Here is a 16,331-nt window from a genome sequence, read left to right as displayed (position 1 = left end):
TGGCTGGGTCATCATTTCAACTCTAACATCGAGATTATAATATTGCTAGTAGCCATGTGCCTATTTATTTTTGGGTAAATCTTTTAGTTTTGCGTTCATGTTCAAAAGTGACGTGAGTTTTAACATTTTCAACACATTATTAGTATAGCACTTTTGATGAATTAATTAATAGGCCTACCCCCATTCCAGGTAAAGAAAATTTAAACCGCCAATTTTGCAGCTTAGGCCTATAAGTTATGCAAATAAAGATCGTCCTATACGTATATAGGCCTACGGTTCACGGTCGTTTGACCAACGTTTTACCGACTACCCATAAAAGACGTCGTTACTTGGCCGTAGGCCCGACTTTTTTTCGACTATGCATGAAAGACGCCGGCTGACTGTTGTTGGCCCGACGTCCTTCCAACTATCTGAAGAAGACGTCGTTACACTTCCGTAGGCCCGACGCCATTCCGATGAAGCAAGGGCGACTCCGACGTGTTCCCGCCATGTCCAACCCATTGCCAACGTAGGCCCGACGTATCGGTGTTTACTGGGGAGCTGCCCGATTTGTTAAATCTGACTACCACCAGAGGCACAGAATGTTACCAAAATGCTAGAAGACCTGCAATGGAAAACACTCTATGAAAGACGAGCCCATAACAAAGTGATCATGCTTTACCGGATCGTCTATGGGCTTGTGGCCATTCCATCTGGCCCACCTCTCTTCATTCCATCCACCGTGTCAACCAGAGGTCACCCCATGCAATATAGGCAACAGCACTGCAGGATCTTAGCCTACCAACACTCCTTCTTTCCCAGCACCATCTGCCTGTGGAACCAACTTCCTGCCTCGGTAGTGTCAGCCGAATCCCTGGATTCCTTCAGGAGTAGGCTGAACCCGCTGACACTCCGCTAACCGCTCAGTGGTTTTGGTTTTACTTGCACCTTATTCTGCACCTGTAAATAGTTTCTCCAAGAGCATCACTGGAAGTCGTGTTCCTGCTCGCCACATTTGCACTGCACACAGTACGACAATACTCTCGTAGAGAGGACTGTACTTCAAAGGAAGAAGAAGAAGAATTAATTAATTAAAATCTCTCGAGCAGCCGACAGAGCCAATGACCCCAATGACCCTTGCACCTCGCTCAAAGTTATTTTTTGATAATTCCAATATTTTATTTGATAATTAGTCATTAATGTTACAAAATATAAAATAAAAATATAATTTCTTCAAATATTTTGTAATGATACCAAATTTTAGTCGAAATTGTTGAAAATATGTTAATAAATTAAAACTTGAAACGTAGGTTGCGCGTTTTCAAAAAACATGGCGGAAAACAAGAGTTTAGAAGAAACTGCGGATCCAGAAGAAGAAGAAGCAATGGAGGAGGAGAATAACGAAGAAGAAGCCTCTGAATCAGACACAGATAGTAGCGGAGATGATGAGGAAACTGATAAAGCTATTGAGGATCTTGAAAGTCGGGTAATAATGAAAGCAAACATAAAAAAATTGAGGTCTAAATTTTACGGCTTCAGAATTCGGAAGCCTTGCCCTTTGGCATTGGTTTACAGGTTTAAAGGAAATCTATACCATAAACTAATCAATGGCTAATATAGTTATATACCCCTAAATTAAACATACCAGACGCTCTAAATGAATTTCGGAATATACCTAACAAAGAAAAAGCACTTTTATTTTTAATCCTTCGTTTCTGCGGTTCAAGCTTCAGGGAGCCGCCATGATTATGATGATAGCTGCTTGTGAATCCTTTCTGCCACAAAAGGTAGTGTAACCTTTCACACAGACCCACGTCGAGCGTGTGTTGCTGTATGGCATTCGCGACCCCTACAGCGAATTTTGGTTTTTAGTGCTGTTAAGCTGTTTTTACTTTTCGTTCTCAAAAGACATTGTTGATCATAAATATTACTTAAAATACATTTTTTTATGTTCTTCTGTAGTTTTATGGGTAGAAATTGTCGCGTTTTCTTTTGAACGAATGTTGAATCTGAACTTTTGTAGTATTCGCTTTGTGTCACCAAAGTTCACGAGGCTGGTGGCACGGATTTCGCTGGTTTCAAAATCGGGGTACAGTTACAGCGTAATAAAAATACATCGGGTATCAATATGGCAGCCACCATGGATCGCAAACTCACCGCTAATCGTTGTAAGGAATTAAGAATTTCTCCTTTATTTGGACGTATATATTAAGCTTGGGACTTTTACTGTTTGTCGTTTTTATTATTGCTGCAACTATATCCATTGATTAGTTTATGGTACAGATTCCCTTTAAGGGGTAACACCTCTATGGCAAATTTGTGACTATTTTTGCATTTTTCTCAAAAAATAATAACACACTGGTAACAAAAGTTATGTATATTAATTATTATTGGGGCAAGGAATCCAATTACTACACTGAAATTTCAGTGACTCAAGACAAGCGGTTCAGTATATATCATTATATGATAGGAAATGAGGTACATCCTAACGGTAGGGGAGATTGGGGTTAGTTGGAACGCGGGGTAAGTTGAAACATTGTATTTTTTTCTGACACAAAAAATTAATTTGGTAAAATACTGGCACCTAGTAATAGGTATTAGTAAGGGTCATCCACCAAATTAGCAACAGCACTGATGCCCCACCAGTGTTGGCTTGGGAAAGGAATATATCTGTTTTTTTTTTTTTTTTCTAATTTTTATACCCCTCAGAAAAGATGTGTTATCTCCATGTTGTTTGAAGATTCAGGGGATTATTTTTTGAGTATCATAAGCACTAGTAGTAGTAAGTCCCAGAATAATGTTAAATAAAAGTTTTATTGTATTTCTTATTTTGTGTAATGATCTTTGAAATGTAAAAATAGGCATCGGGGTTAGTTGAAACTTTTGAGGTGGGGTTAGTTGACACGTGAAAATCGCATAGAAAAATATGGTTAAAAATTTGACTTTTTAAAAATTTGTAACATGTTTACGATTTCTTCAATATTGCTTTAATATGGTTAAAAGCAATAATACAAGCAAAAAGTGCACACAGAAAGTACATTTTATAATATTTTAGGCTTCCCATATTTTGGTCCATGGTGACACTCGTCACCTTGTGTCCAAAGTATTGAACCGCACTCCCACATATTTATTCATTCATTTTTTCACACTGATTGTATGTTAAAGGGTGCCTTCAAGGGAAGTATAACCCTAACAACACAATAATAATAATTTTGAAATTTTTACAAGCCGTGTTTCAACTAACCCCATCCTATGTTTCAACTTACCCCAGGGGTGGGGTTAGTTGAAACACTTTTTTTCAAATTTTCAAATTGGGTTATATGAATAATCATAAGCAGGTCCAATAAAGTTTAAGGCTCTATTTGTAGCATGTATCATGTATATGTTTATACTGATATGGTTAGTGTTTCTTGAAAGTAATCGGTTAGCGTTAAAAAGACGATTTTGTGAAAAATGTTTCAACTAACCCCAATTTCTTATCATAAATAACGAACCGCTTGTCTTGGGTCACTGAAATTCCAGTGTAGTAATTGGATTCCTTGCCCCTATAATATACATAACTTTTGTTACCACTGTGTTATTAGTTTTTGAGAAAAATGCAAAAATAGACACAAATTTATCGAGGGGTGTAGTACCCCCTTAAGACATCTAGACATATATGCATACATTAGCATGATTAGTCATGTTAGTTCTAGAACTCTGGCCATAGTATCCGTTTTTACTTCTACTAGGGCCAGAGGCACTTACATGTACATTGAAAAATTTGTTCACGTTCACTAAAATTACACACATAACTTGTGCAGTTGTAATTTGTAAACGACAATGATTCAGTCTAATGATGAGTAACCCATGAGTATAAACACACCTACACAATGACTAATTTACAGAGGCACAAAAGGCCATGTTCATGTACCGTTACTCAGCCAAACATTGCAGAGTAGGGCCTGGATGTTCTATCTTCACAACATTAATTTTCTCAACAAGCATGCATGTTAATTGATATAGTCTCAGAGCTGACTGGCCAGACTGGGCCATACTATACCGTTTAAGGTGGTGCAATAATTATGTATAACCCTGGCTGGGGTGGTAAATTATAGGAGGGGGCAAAGATTTTTCCTATCCCCAAATTGATGACACGCGACCAGCTTTCTTCTCACGATATCTCGGGTATTATTGCCAACCATCCTCCCGGTCGTTAGACCCTGCATTTTTCAATACATCTATGTTCTAGCCTTCGTGTGAAGTGGAGAAGTCTAGAGGAATTCAGCTAAGTCATTGGGTAATTAGGAAAGGGTTTTTACTTGTACAATGTAGAATGAAAGTAGATTAAGGTGTACATGGTAATAAGTAAACTATAACCTACTGTAAAGCATGCTCACTGTCACTCTTCAAATTCAATGCTATCTTTTTACCCGACAGATAACAAACAGTCCATATCAATACGACCTTCACATCCGACTTATCGCGCTACTTCGTAAAGAAGGGGAATTAGACAAGTTACGTAAAGCAAGAGAAAGGATGAGGGGATATTTTCCACTCACAGGAGGTACAGTTTTTGTCTCGCCTGATAAGGCAGGAGACTATATAATCACTTTTCCGTATGTGTGTATGTATGTGTGTGGGGGTGTGTGTGTGGATGTGACAAATTTGGTTAAAGTTTTGGTTAAAGTTTGCCTTCCGCCTATTTTCTCGGAGACAAGGGGTTGCACGTTCCTCAAACTTGGTGGGTGGGTGCATCTTGACCCGAGACAGAACCGGTTTGTATTGGTTAGTGGGTCAAGGTCACTGAGGTCATCTAGGGTTCATCCGAGGTCAAATTAGTAAAACTGTCGTATGGGCATGAAACTTGGTGGGTGCAGTCAACATTTAAAGCCAAATTTGTGGAAGGTCATTTCAAGGTCACCAGGGGTCATCTGAGGTCAAATTAGTAAAAACTGTCGTATGGGCATGAAACTTGGTGGGTACAGTCAACATTTAAAGCCAAATTTTTGGAAGGTCATTTCGAGGTCACCAGGGGTCATCTGAGGTCAAATTAGTAAAACTGTCGGATGGGCATGAAACTTGGTGGGTACAGTCAACATTTAAAGCCAAATTTTTGGAAGGTCATTTCGGGGTCACCAGGGGTCATCTGAGGTCAAATTAGTAAAAACTGTCATATGGGCATGAAATTTGGTGGGTGCATTCAACATTTAAAGCCAAATTTTTGGAAGGTCATTTTGAGGTCACCAGGGGTCATCTGAGGTCAAATTAGTAAAACTGTCGTATGGGCATGAAACTTGGTGGGTACAGTCAACATTTAAAGCCAAATTTTTGGAAGGTCATTTCGAGGTCACCAGGGGTCATCTGAGGTCAAATTAGTAAAACTGTCGGATGGGCATGAAACTTGGTGGGTACAGTCAACATTTAAAGCCAAATTTTTGGAAGGTCATTTCGGGGTCACCAGGGGTCATCTGAGGTCAAATTAGTAAAAACTGTCATATGGGCATGAAATTTGGTGGGTGCATTCAACATTTAAAGCCACATTTTTGGAAGGTCATTTTGAGGTCACCAGGGGTCATTTGAGGTCAAATTAGTAAAAACTGTCTGATGGGCATGAAACTTAGGGGTACAATTAACATTTAAAGCCAAATTTTTGGAAGGTCATTTCGAGGTCACCAGGGGTCATCTGAGGTCAAATGAGTAAATACTGTCGTATGGGCATGACACTTGGTGGGTACAGTCATCATTTAAAGCCAAATTTTGGGAAGGTCATTTTGAGGTCCACCAGGGGTCATCTGAGGTCAAATTAGTAAAAACTGTTGCATGGGCATGAAACTTGGTGGGTACAGTCACCATCAGCCAGATAATCGTGCCCAGCCGATTATAACCGCCAAATTCATTTACCTCTACCAAAGTAATCGCAAAAGCAGGCGGTCACGAAAGCAGGCGAGACTCGTGGTTCGAGAACCGCCTTGTTATTTGTATGAATTGTATGAATTGCATGAACATTGTATACATAGATGATTATTTTCTGAATGAAATTCCAGCCAGAATTTTAATTTTTATAAAGTAGTCTCGGTCCCAGTCGGTTTGTGCTCCTCCGTCACTAAACAAACCGTCTGGCAACAGCTTTGTAATGGCGATCGCTGATTGGTGAATAAATTTCCAAAAGGTTTTCAATTATGTTATTATGGAACCATGTGACTGCAGAAGGGCTATTTCACGTTAAGTGTAGCCTACACTTACAGTCCCACAGAGGGTCAAAATTAGAAGTCCTTAAATTCATAAAAATTCTATGATTTTTAGAACTTCATGATGTACAAAATTCAATTCCAAAATATCAGAGCGTGGGATCATCAATAACATTGTTAAATTCATCACTAAAGCTTCAATGGGAAAATGCATGGCGTCTGGAGAGGACATTTTGTTTAACAAAATAACATTAACCACTTCAGTGCTATGTAGTTCAAATAATGTATGGGTCAAAATTATTTGCATTTGTTTACATTGTTCATCAGATGATAATACACATTTTTTAATCATTCTACGTATGACATTTTTGTTTAAAAATTAAAGTGCGGGCTTCTGTAAATCCAGAAGCAAGTTAAACGATTGTTGAAAAAACATGAAACTCTTACTTTATTATAACAGTATATCCTCTTGTGTATCATTTTTCTTATCATAAATATTAGTTCTGATGTGTTTTAATTAAATATTGTCAAATGCCCATATTTTTCAGTAGAACAAGTGTTTTCTGAGCTTTCCAATGTATGGGTGTCTGGAGAGGACATTTTGTTTAACAATCAGTTTTACACTTTTTTTCACTGATATTCAAGCAGCACACTTATCTTCATCAGTCTAAAAGTTTTCATCATATGTTATTACACACAAATACTGCAAAAAAGCATACCATCTCTTGCATTTTACTTTTAATGAAGGCTCCTGTAAATCCAGACACAGGTCACAGCTATTTGGCGAGGCATGAAATCCACACTTTCACCATCAAAACATATCTTGAAAATAGATGTTTCTGACTACAAATGTTCACTTTAGATGTGTTGTCAATATCTATCTAGATGAAACATTCACTTGAAATAAAAGTACATGCTTTTTGTGAGCTGTTACGGACCACAGTTTTTGGTTGTTCTGGAGAGGACATTTAACAACATGATATCATCAGATATTGGCTACTTTGAGTATTGTGATTAAAAACTAATGCCTTGTCTTGTTAGAGGGAAGGAGAAGGGTAATTTTGTTAAAATAAAGTGAAACATTTACCCTTGGTTTTATGTCAATAGCCGATTTACCCCTGTTCTGGAGAGGACACAATTTTAACGCGAAATCAAGACACCAAAACTGGCAGGTTGTGATATTTTATACAAATATCCTCAGAACTAATTGTCCTGTTTTATGATTGCGGAACACCCTGAAGATTCTACTGATGCAAGTTTTGGCAGGAACTACCAATTTAGTTTCAATTTTGATAGTACTTGTTTTGGAGAGGACATCGCTTTTTTTGTTTAACACAGAATCGACATAATTACAAAAATGGTCATAATTTTTGCAATACTGGACCAATTTGTGCCAAATAACTTGCATTGTATTGTGTATGCTTCATACTTTGTTACCAAAGCAATAGCTACAAAGGAGGCTTATTTATATTCCTAAGAAATTATTCACAAGACATTCGAAATATGAAGTGGGACTCCAGAAATGTGTTAAAAATGCATGTAAATGCAGAAATCTGATATAAAAAGTTATCAGAATTTTATGAAAATGCTCCTGTAGCTTCTCCTCCATAACACCCATCTAATGAAATCACCCACATTATATAATGTTCCAAATTCAGGTAACCAGAAATGCTGAAGCACCATTTTGAAAAGTGCACACTTCTAAAATGTGAAATAGCCCAGAATTAGGATGTGACTTGTGTAAGTGATACTAAGCATCATATTGCCCAAATTTATAGCAAACCACAAGCGCAAAATAGGGGCTGCAGCCACTGAGGCGCCAATCGTTTGATTTCACCTTTCATGCCAGAGAAGTCGCAGCGTGTACTCGAATGCATTGTGTGGATTTATATCACTGCATGGCTGTCCATCAACCACTGCATGCGCTGAAGCCCAGTGCTTGATTGACAGCCAACTGTCTCAAACAATGATGATGTTCAGCCAATCAGAAAAATATACTATAAGGTTGTCTCCAGATGGTTTATTTAGTGACTGAGGATCACAAACCGTTTGGGACCGAGATTAATGTCTAAGTTACTTAACCCATTAAAGGGGCATTTCGTGATCCACAGCCTCATCCCCCCACTTTTCTCAAAAAAAGTTGAGATTTTAATATCACTGGAAACCTCTGGCTACATAATGTTTATGTACAAAATATTTCTTGCAGATTAATTCGTTTAGCAAAGATATCGTGAAATTTGAATTTCGTTCTGGTGCACCAGAACGAAATTACAACGTATTGTCTATGGAGCAGTGTACATTGTAATACACATAATCATGCATAACTCGCAAACGCAAAATCGGAATCAACTGAAATTTTGGGAATATGCTTTTTTTCGTGGATATGTACTGAAAAATGTCATAAAAAGAGGATGCTAGGATCACGAAATACTCCTTTAATACATGTAATATGTACCAGCTACAATGTAATTATCCTGGCAAGTATAAAGTGTACAGTATCTATTTGTGTTGTAACACCATACATAAAGCAATGTCTCCCAGACTGTCAAAGAATGATGAGAATTGTGTTTTTTTTATATTACAAACAAAGAGCTGTATCCCTCAGCTTCCACAGAACATCAAAGAAAGGAGAACATGTTTTTGTGGGCATGACAATAGACACTGTCAAAGTACAGAAGCAGAAATCCTGGTAAACTGTTATGTATATGCCGATGCCGAAGCAGGACACTGGGTGTAGATTTGGATTTGGGAACCGCCATTAGGACAGGAGATTGTGGCGTGGCGTGTTCAAGAATATCACTTGACTCAAATAAATTGGCAAGTAAGCAAGCAAAGAGTATCAGGTGCAGTTCTTTCATTGACCCTGCATTTTGCATACAATGTATTGTATTTTGTTCTTTCCTAGAATTGTGGCTTGCTTGGATCCAGGATGAGTTGAAGCTGATATCAGATGAGAGTGATAAGAACAAGATCATAGAACTCTTTGACAGGGCTGTCAAAGATTACATGGGTAAGATGTAATTACCGTAACCACTCGGTCCAGTGGCAGATTTCACTTAAAAAATGGGGGTGGGCTTATAACCGGGGAAGGGCTAGTGCTTGAATTTAAAAAAATAAGAACAATCACCCCCATTTGCATATGCCCAATGTACCAGTAATTTCTATCTTCTATGTCAATTTCTTAAAATTATAAGTGTGGAATGTTAAATATTTTATCAACTGATATTTTTTATATTTGTTCTTAAATATGAGAGCAAAGCATTGATTTGATTTAAGAACTTGGCCAAAATTTAGTACTGGGCTTATACCTGAGTGCACCCTTGTTCCCATAATGATTTGAAAAATAGGGGGTGGGCTTAGCCGAAGGTGGGCTTATACCCGGGTGGTTACGGTACATGCATATAATGTATACCCTGCTGTATGTGAGCAAGCTTGTAGCTAGGATTAACTTCTTTGAGGCTATGAAAGTGGAACTTTTGTGAATTTTTCCTTCAAAAAAAGGCTGATTTTCAATTTTTTTTACAGCAAGCTCAGAGAACTGTTGTATTGTTTAGTGCTATTAGTCATAAGGGTTGTAGCAAGTACATAATGTAGCAGGAACATTTTGTTTTACAGTACCTGATGTGTGGTTGGAATATGCTCAGTTCTGTATTGATGGCACAGCGATCGCGGCGACCGGCTCCCTGTCGCGGCGGCGCTATTTAAACTACTGGGTATTTTTACTGATACAATATTTTTGTGGGAAAATAAGGTTGAATACAGTAATGTAGCAGGCATATTTTGTTTTACAGTACCTGATGTGTGTGTGGTTGAAATATTGTTGCTGGGCAGGAAAAACCTCCTATGTGTCATTGGCCCCTGAACATGTTTAAAGCAAAACCGCCTATGTAACTAGCTGTTGGCAGTTTTGTTTTAAACATGTTCAGCGGCCACAAGCACATAGGAGGTTTTCCCTGCCCAACGACGATATGCTCAGTTCTGTATCGGTAGCATTGATACCCCAGATATAGCTCAGGCACGGAGCATACATCACTAGTGCCTAATAAGGTTGAATACATTAATGTAGCAAGCATATTTTGCTTTACAGTACCTGATGTGTGGTTGGAATATGCTCAGTTCTGTATCGGTGGCATTGGTACCCCAGATGGTATAGCTCAGGCACGGAGCATATCACTAGTGCCTAATAAGGTTGAATGCAGTAATGTAGCAAGCATATTTTGCTTTACAGTACCTGATGTGTGGTTGGAATATGCCCAGTTCTGTATCGGTGGCATTGGTATAGCTCAGGCACGTATTCCTGTACGTAGCATAACCGCAGTGCCTAATAAGGTTGAATACATTAATGTAGCAAGCATATTTTGCTTTACAGTACCTGATGTGTGGTTGGAATATGCTCAGTTCTGTATCGGTGGCATTGGAACCCCAGATGGTATAGCCCAGGCACGTAGCATCTTTGAGAGAGCCATCACTGCTGTTGGTCTTCATGTAGCCAAGGGAAGTGCTGTGTGGGAGGTGTACAGGGAGTTTGAAAATGCACTGCTGGATACAATGCAGGTAAATTGGTTGTTAATACCCATAAGAAATTATATGAAAAAACCAGTAAGGCTCTCACCTAACAGGTACCCGATTATATTTTCTGACGGGAATCCAGTTACCTGAAAAAAGAAAGAAAAAAAAGAAAAGAAAGAAGTTATAGACCCTAATTTACTTATAGAATTGCAGTTTCATACGTAGTGGTAATTAAAATGAAAGTAATTTAAATTAATTTGAATTAAACTTCAACACTAGTTTAGTTTTAGTTACAACACTAGTTTAGTTTTAGTTACTTGTTATACAACCAGAGATATACTGCTTTAAAAAAAAGAAGCTGGTTGCTAGTTAAAGTTGTAAGATTTAATTAATTTTGCTCCTATTGAACACTATTGAACAGCTAGCAATGCATACTAATTCAATATATTTGTTTATAGTCTAATATACCTTTCTCTAGTTAGTAATTTAAATGTTGTTTTCTATTGTATCTCTAATGATGAGATGTAAAAGTACATAATATTTTCAGAAAGGAAATGATGCACGCAATCCAACTAACATATCCAACTAACAGATTCCTGCAAAAATAAAACGTTTTTGAGAAAATCTTGAAATTTGATTTTACTTTACTGATTCAAGGAAGGTATACAGACTATAGTAGCAGTATTTCAATACACGGGTGTGAACTCAGGTACCCGGGAATTGGTGAGAGCCTTAATCAGTGTCCGAAATAAGGAAAATATGGAGGTTGTCCCGAGGATAACTAAAGCATAAATTCTGCTTGTCCTCAAAACATTTTGGTTATCCCCATAATGTGTCATTATTTTAGAGGTAAAATATAGTGGTTGTCCAGGGGATAAGTACATATCTCAATATGGTTGTCCCCAGTGATTTTTGGACAAGAGGATAAGTGCTTATTTCGAACACTGGCCTTAATAATCAGCCTACCACACAAAGAATATATTAAATCATTTGATGTAACTGTTCAACCAAATACCAAGTACACATAGATTCTAAAAGACAATGTGATACAATTTGACACTTCACACACAGACACATGCACCCCTCCCCACCCCTACCCTCTACCCCTACACACATACACCCCAGTCCCCCACACAAGTGTTCAATAGAAAATAATTTGCTTCTCATCAGACCTGATGGAATAAGCTATAGCCTATATACCTGACAAGGACTCTGATAGGTACAGTGCCAGCAAAGATTGTTATCTACAAAGTCATAGTATATTAAATCGGGAGCCTCATCGTTAAATGGTTAATACGCATTATTGTCATTCATTATTTCTAGCCACCTCTGGGAGGTATTGTGACATCAGACAAAGAGAAAGAACTGAAATCTCAGACTGACAGAATAGCCACAATATTCAGGAGACAACTCTCTATACCACTTCTAGGTAAGTTGAAACATCCAGACTTGAGTCTTGAGTCATGAGTCGACTCGTGTCACTGAAGGGTTGAGTCAAGTCTCCAAGGGGTCAAGTCAAAAATCTGAGTCATTAAGGTTGAGTAAAGTTATTTGAGTTGAGTCACTGCAAACATCTGGTTTACGCAGGAACTCACTTCATCCATGGATCTAAATTGTGACTCAATGACTCAAATGAATGAATTGTTGAATGAATTGTTGAATGAATGAATGAATGAATGAATGAACGAATGAATCAGTCAGTCCGTCAGTCAGTCAATCAATCAAACAATCCTCTAAACTCATGTCTGTATCAACCATACATGTTTATGCACTTCTAAACATGTAGTTGCTAGAGTGTATTATGCTAGTTCTGCAGGTAGAGTATACAAATACTATTATGTAGAGAGTAATGATCAAATTATACAGTCGCAGGTTAGCTGTTTTATTGTTCCATTTCATGAATTTTGAAATGGAATAACCCATCTTTCAATTTGAGATTCACATAAGCAGTTAATTTTTTTTATGGCTCACTCATAGAGTCACATTATCTGATGTAAAATATTAGACTTCTACTGATTGATGGAAACATATTTAAGATTTTTGAAAATAAAATGACATTTATACCATAAAATGATACCAATTATGAACCTTCCATGTGCTATATCCACTGAGATTTGGTGTCATTAAACAGCAGGCAGTTTAACTGCACGGGTGACTAATGGTCATGTGTACAATTGCATGGGTCAAAGGCAAATCTATAGCCTAACTCCATCAGGCCCTATCTCTGCATCCTTTTACCTTCTCACAAGTCACAATCCTGTTTGGTTGTGACAGGGAAGAGACTGTGCGGATAAATTAGAAGACTGGTAGATTTAGTCTACATTTGAAAAAAATTCCATTTATTTGTGTTCCAACTTGGGTCTTTTCTTGGGAACAGCCCATTAGTCCGGAAGGGTCATTAGTCCGGAAGAGTCATTCATCAGAAACGGTTAAAGTTATGGTATCCATAGGCTGTTCCCTTGTGGCGTGTGCCCTTGTTCCGTGTTTACTTTTTCCCATGTGACCTGCCACACAGACAACGAACCTTTGTTTTGCTTAGTGGCCGCTACGGTTCGTTGTCTGTGTGGCAGGTCACATGGGAAAAGTAAACACGGAACAGGCACACGCCACAAGGGAACAGCCTATGGATACGAGGCCTTGGGGTTAGTGTAAGTGTTAGGATTAAAGTTCTGGTTCTGGTTTATGTTTAGGGTTAGGATTAGGACTTAAGTTTAATTACATTACAGTAAGGGTGAAGTTTAGGGTTTATAACTAATGATCCAATTTTAGGGAGGACACCAAGGCCACTGCGTGCCCTTTTTCAGTTTTGGCCTTGGTGTCTCAGATCTTTGTCAACTTCTAGGCATTCTTTATCACTTGTTGGCCTTGGTCCCCTTCTTTGTCTTGACCCAGTGGCCTTGAAAATGGATGCCTCAAAAATAAAAATTCGAGGCCTGCCCTTCTGTCTATGGACCTGTAACCTTTCTGTTGTTTATTTTGTAGATATGGAGCAGACATATGGGGAGTATGAGCAGTGGATGAGTGATCCAATACCTGGTTATGTTAAACAAAGCTACCAAAAAGCACTAGACAAGTTGAAGAAATACATTCCATTTGAGGAGAAACTGGTGAGTTCAGTGGGTTATTCCATGTAAAATCCACACTACCCCTGTGAAAGATTTAGCGAAAGTCTTACACAGAGGGAATATGAGTTTTGAATACAATAGCCAATTGGGTAACTTCCATTTGAAATACTCCATTTGTGGAAGATATAGGTAAAGCCATAACACAGGGGGAGTATGGGTTTCAAAATGATTAACCCTGATCAATTACATTTAAAAAACATACTCCCTCTGTGGAAGATATTTCCAAAATCTTCCATGAGGGTAGTGTGGTTTTTAAATGGAATAGCCCAATGGAAATAGCGCGCATGTATGCCATTTGTAGCAAGCAGAGGGTTATAAAGTAGCGCATGGCTTGTCTATTCATTTGGGTTTGCTCATTTGAGTAATTGCATGAAAATATTACACTTCCTGGGCAAATTCTGTTGTTTCTGGGGGCTCTGCCCTGCGGAACCTAGGGCCTTAGTTGTCCCTGGATTTAAGGCCCATAGACCATACACTTTGCTTTGGCTGATTTTTATGGACAGTGGCGCATGTTAATTTACCTTTTTGTTATTAAAAATGGCACTTCCATCAAAAAAAATTCAGGCACATCATAGAAATTGCCAACACATTCAGTGTCAGTCAAGTGCATGTTTGCAGCTGCTGTGTCATACTTGAAGATTAAGGGGTACTACACCCTCGATAAATTTGTGTCTATTTTTGCATTTTTCTCAAAACTAATCACACACTGGTAACAAAAGTTATGTATAATATAGGGCAAGGAATCCAATTACTACACTGGAATTTCAGTGACCCAAGACAAGCGGTTCGTTATTTATTATAAGAAATAAGGTACCGCTAGGATGTACCTCATTTCCTATCATACATACTGAACCGCTTGTCTTGAGTCACTGAAATTTCAGTGTAGCAATTGGTTTCCTTGCCCCAATAATGTACATAACTTTTGTTACCAGTGTGATATTATTTTTGGAGAAAAATGCAAAAATAGCCACACATTTACCACAGGGGTGTAGTACTCCCTTAATAAGTAGGGAATTCGCTGTCGTAGTGCCGTTAGTAACCATTGGTTCCTGCTGCAAGCCTGGGATTATACACCTGTTCCGAATTTTGATATGCCATAGGCTTTGTGTTGTGATCATTTCGATCAGTGGTTCGTAACAAAGAAAGTGTGTTCCAGTTGACCTAGCAACGGTCATATGCTAACGTGCACTACGACAGCGAATAAAAAATGATAGTCAATTTTAAATGAAACATTTTTCTTGGACACTGAGGAAGGAATCAGTCGATTCTGAAATTATCTGGGAAAATGCTTTAATAATTCTACTTCTTAATATACATCTGTTTATGTTGACAGTTAGCTGCCAAACCACCAAGGTTATCACAATACCAATCCTACATAGATTTTGAAACCACAGAGGGAGACCCAGTTAGAATACAGTGCATCTATGAGAGAGCTATTTCTGAGAACTGTTTGGTGTCTGACCTGTGGATCAACTTTACTAACTATTTGGTAAGATGGCAGATATTGGAGTAATGAATTTAAAAGGGAGCTATAATTAAAGACAGAGATAAAAAGAATTTATCGCGTCTGATGTCACTGTCAATTACGATCCTTGATTGGTTTACACAGGTTAATCAGCGCGTAAAGGAAGACCGATCTATCTGGTGCTGATCGGAGAAAAGGAATAGCAGCAAATGGCAAAAATTACGTGCTTTTACAAGGCAAAAATCAGCTTTTCTAGGCATTGTGGACATGGTGCCTTTGTTAAGAAAGTTTCCTACTATAAAGACGTAACTTTTGAGATGGTTTGCATGTCGAAAGGTGCAAAATTAACAATAAGGCGCCTGGTTATAAATCCGCGTTCAGCAAGTCATCATCACGACACTTGTAAACAAACCGTGCTCGAGTTTGATTGACAGATGACGTCAGACGCGATAAATTCTCTTTATCTTTGTCTTTCACTATATATGCATTGATTGGATGTTTTATTGTGCTAAATTTTTGGATCTTATCATAACAGGGTATTTTCAGCAATTCTTTTCAAGCTTGGAAGTATGACGATGAAATGTCGTAATAGATTCTGGAAGCACAAAATTAGCACAATTTTGACTTATTTAGCATATTGAGAATGTTATTGTGTCCATTTTGTCTCTTCAAATCCTTTGCTTTTAGATATAAGAAGCAACATTTGGGACAAAGTGGTAGAGTGTAAATGTGGAGTGAATATTGCTTGCAAATTGCGAGCTACAATCCTGGAAAAAATAGTTGGCACACTTGAACTAAACAATTGAAATTTGTGCCCTATCAAAATTGGCATGGGTAGCGCCAGAGCAAAACAGTCCAGAGTCCGCAGGGACCCCTGAACTTGTCGTGCAAAAAGTAGGTGGTCTGTAGTAGAGTTTGTTGAGTCCGAGTTGCACAAATGCAGCATAAATAGTTTGTCTGCGGTAGTGCTAGATTGAAAAACTGGGAGTCTGCAGGAACCCCAGAAAATTTAAACATAGGGGGTCTGAACTGTATTTTGGTTAGTCCGGGACCCTTAAATGCAGTCTTGCACTACCCCTTCAG

The 16,331-nt window shown here is 38.2% G+C and overlaps 1 protein-coding gene across 1 annotated transcript in view; it reads left to right on the top strand.

The window, feature by feature from the left end:
* The first annotated feature begins 1,301 nt into the window (after window positions 1–1,301).
* LOC140164453 (squamous cell carcinoma antigen recognized by T-cells 3-like) overlaps window positions 1,302–16,331 on the top strand; it is a 35,213-nt gene continuing 20,183 nt past the window's right edge. The window contains 7 exon segments of the mRNA XM_072187735.1: window positions 1,302–1,465; window positions 4,399–4,525; window positions 9,055–9,159; window positions 10,519–10,703; window positions 11,982–12,087; window positions 13,641–13,765; window positions 15,117–15,272. Coding sequence (XP_072043836.1) covers window positions 1,310–1,465; window positions 4,399–4,525; window positions 9,055–9,159; window positions 10,519–10,703; window positions 11,982–12,087; window positions 13,641–13,765; window positions 15,117–15,272 — 960 coding nt within the window. The 5' untranslated portion in view covers window positions 1,302–1,309.

The sequence above is a fragment of the Amphiura filiformis genome, chromosome 11 (genome assembly GCF_039555335.1).
Source record: "Amphiura filiformis chromosome 11, Afil_fr2py, whole genome shotgun sequence".
NCBI classification, from domain to species: Eukaryota; Metazoa; Echinodermata; class Ophiuroidea; order Amphilepidida; family Amphiuridae; genus Amphiura; species Amphiura filiformis.
The sequence above is the reverse complement of the archived record's forward strand: the minus strand, read 5'-3'. Positions and strand labels throughout refer to the sequence as shown.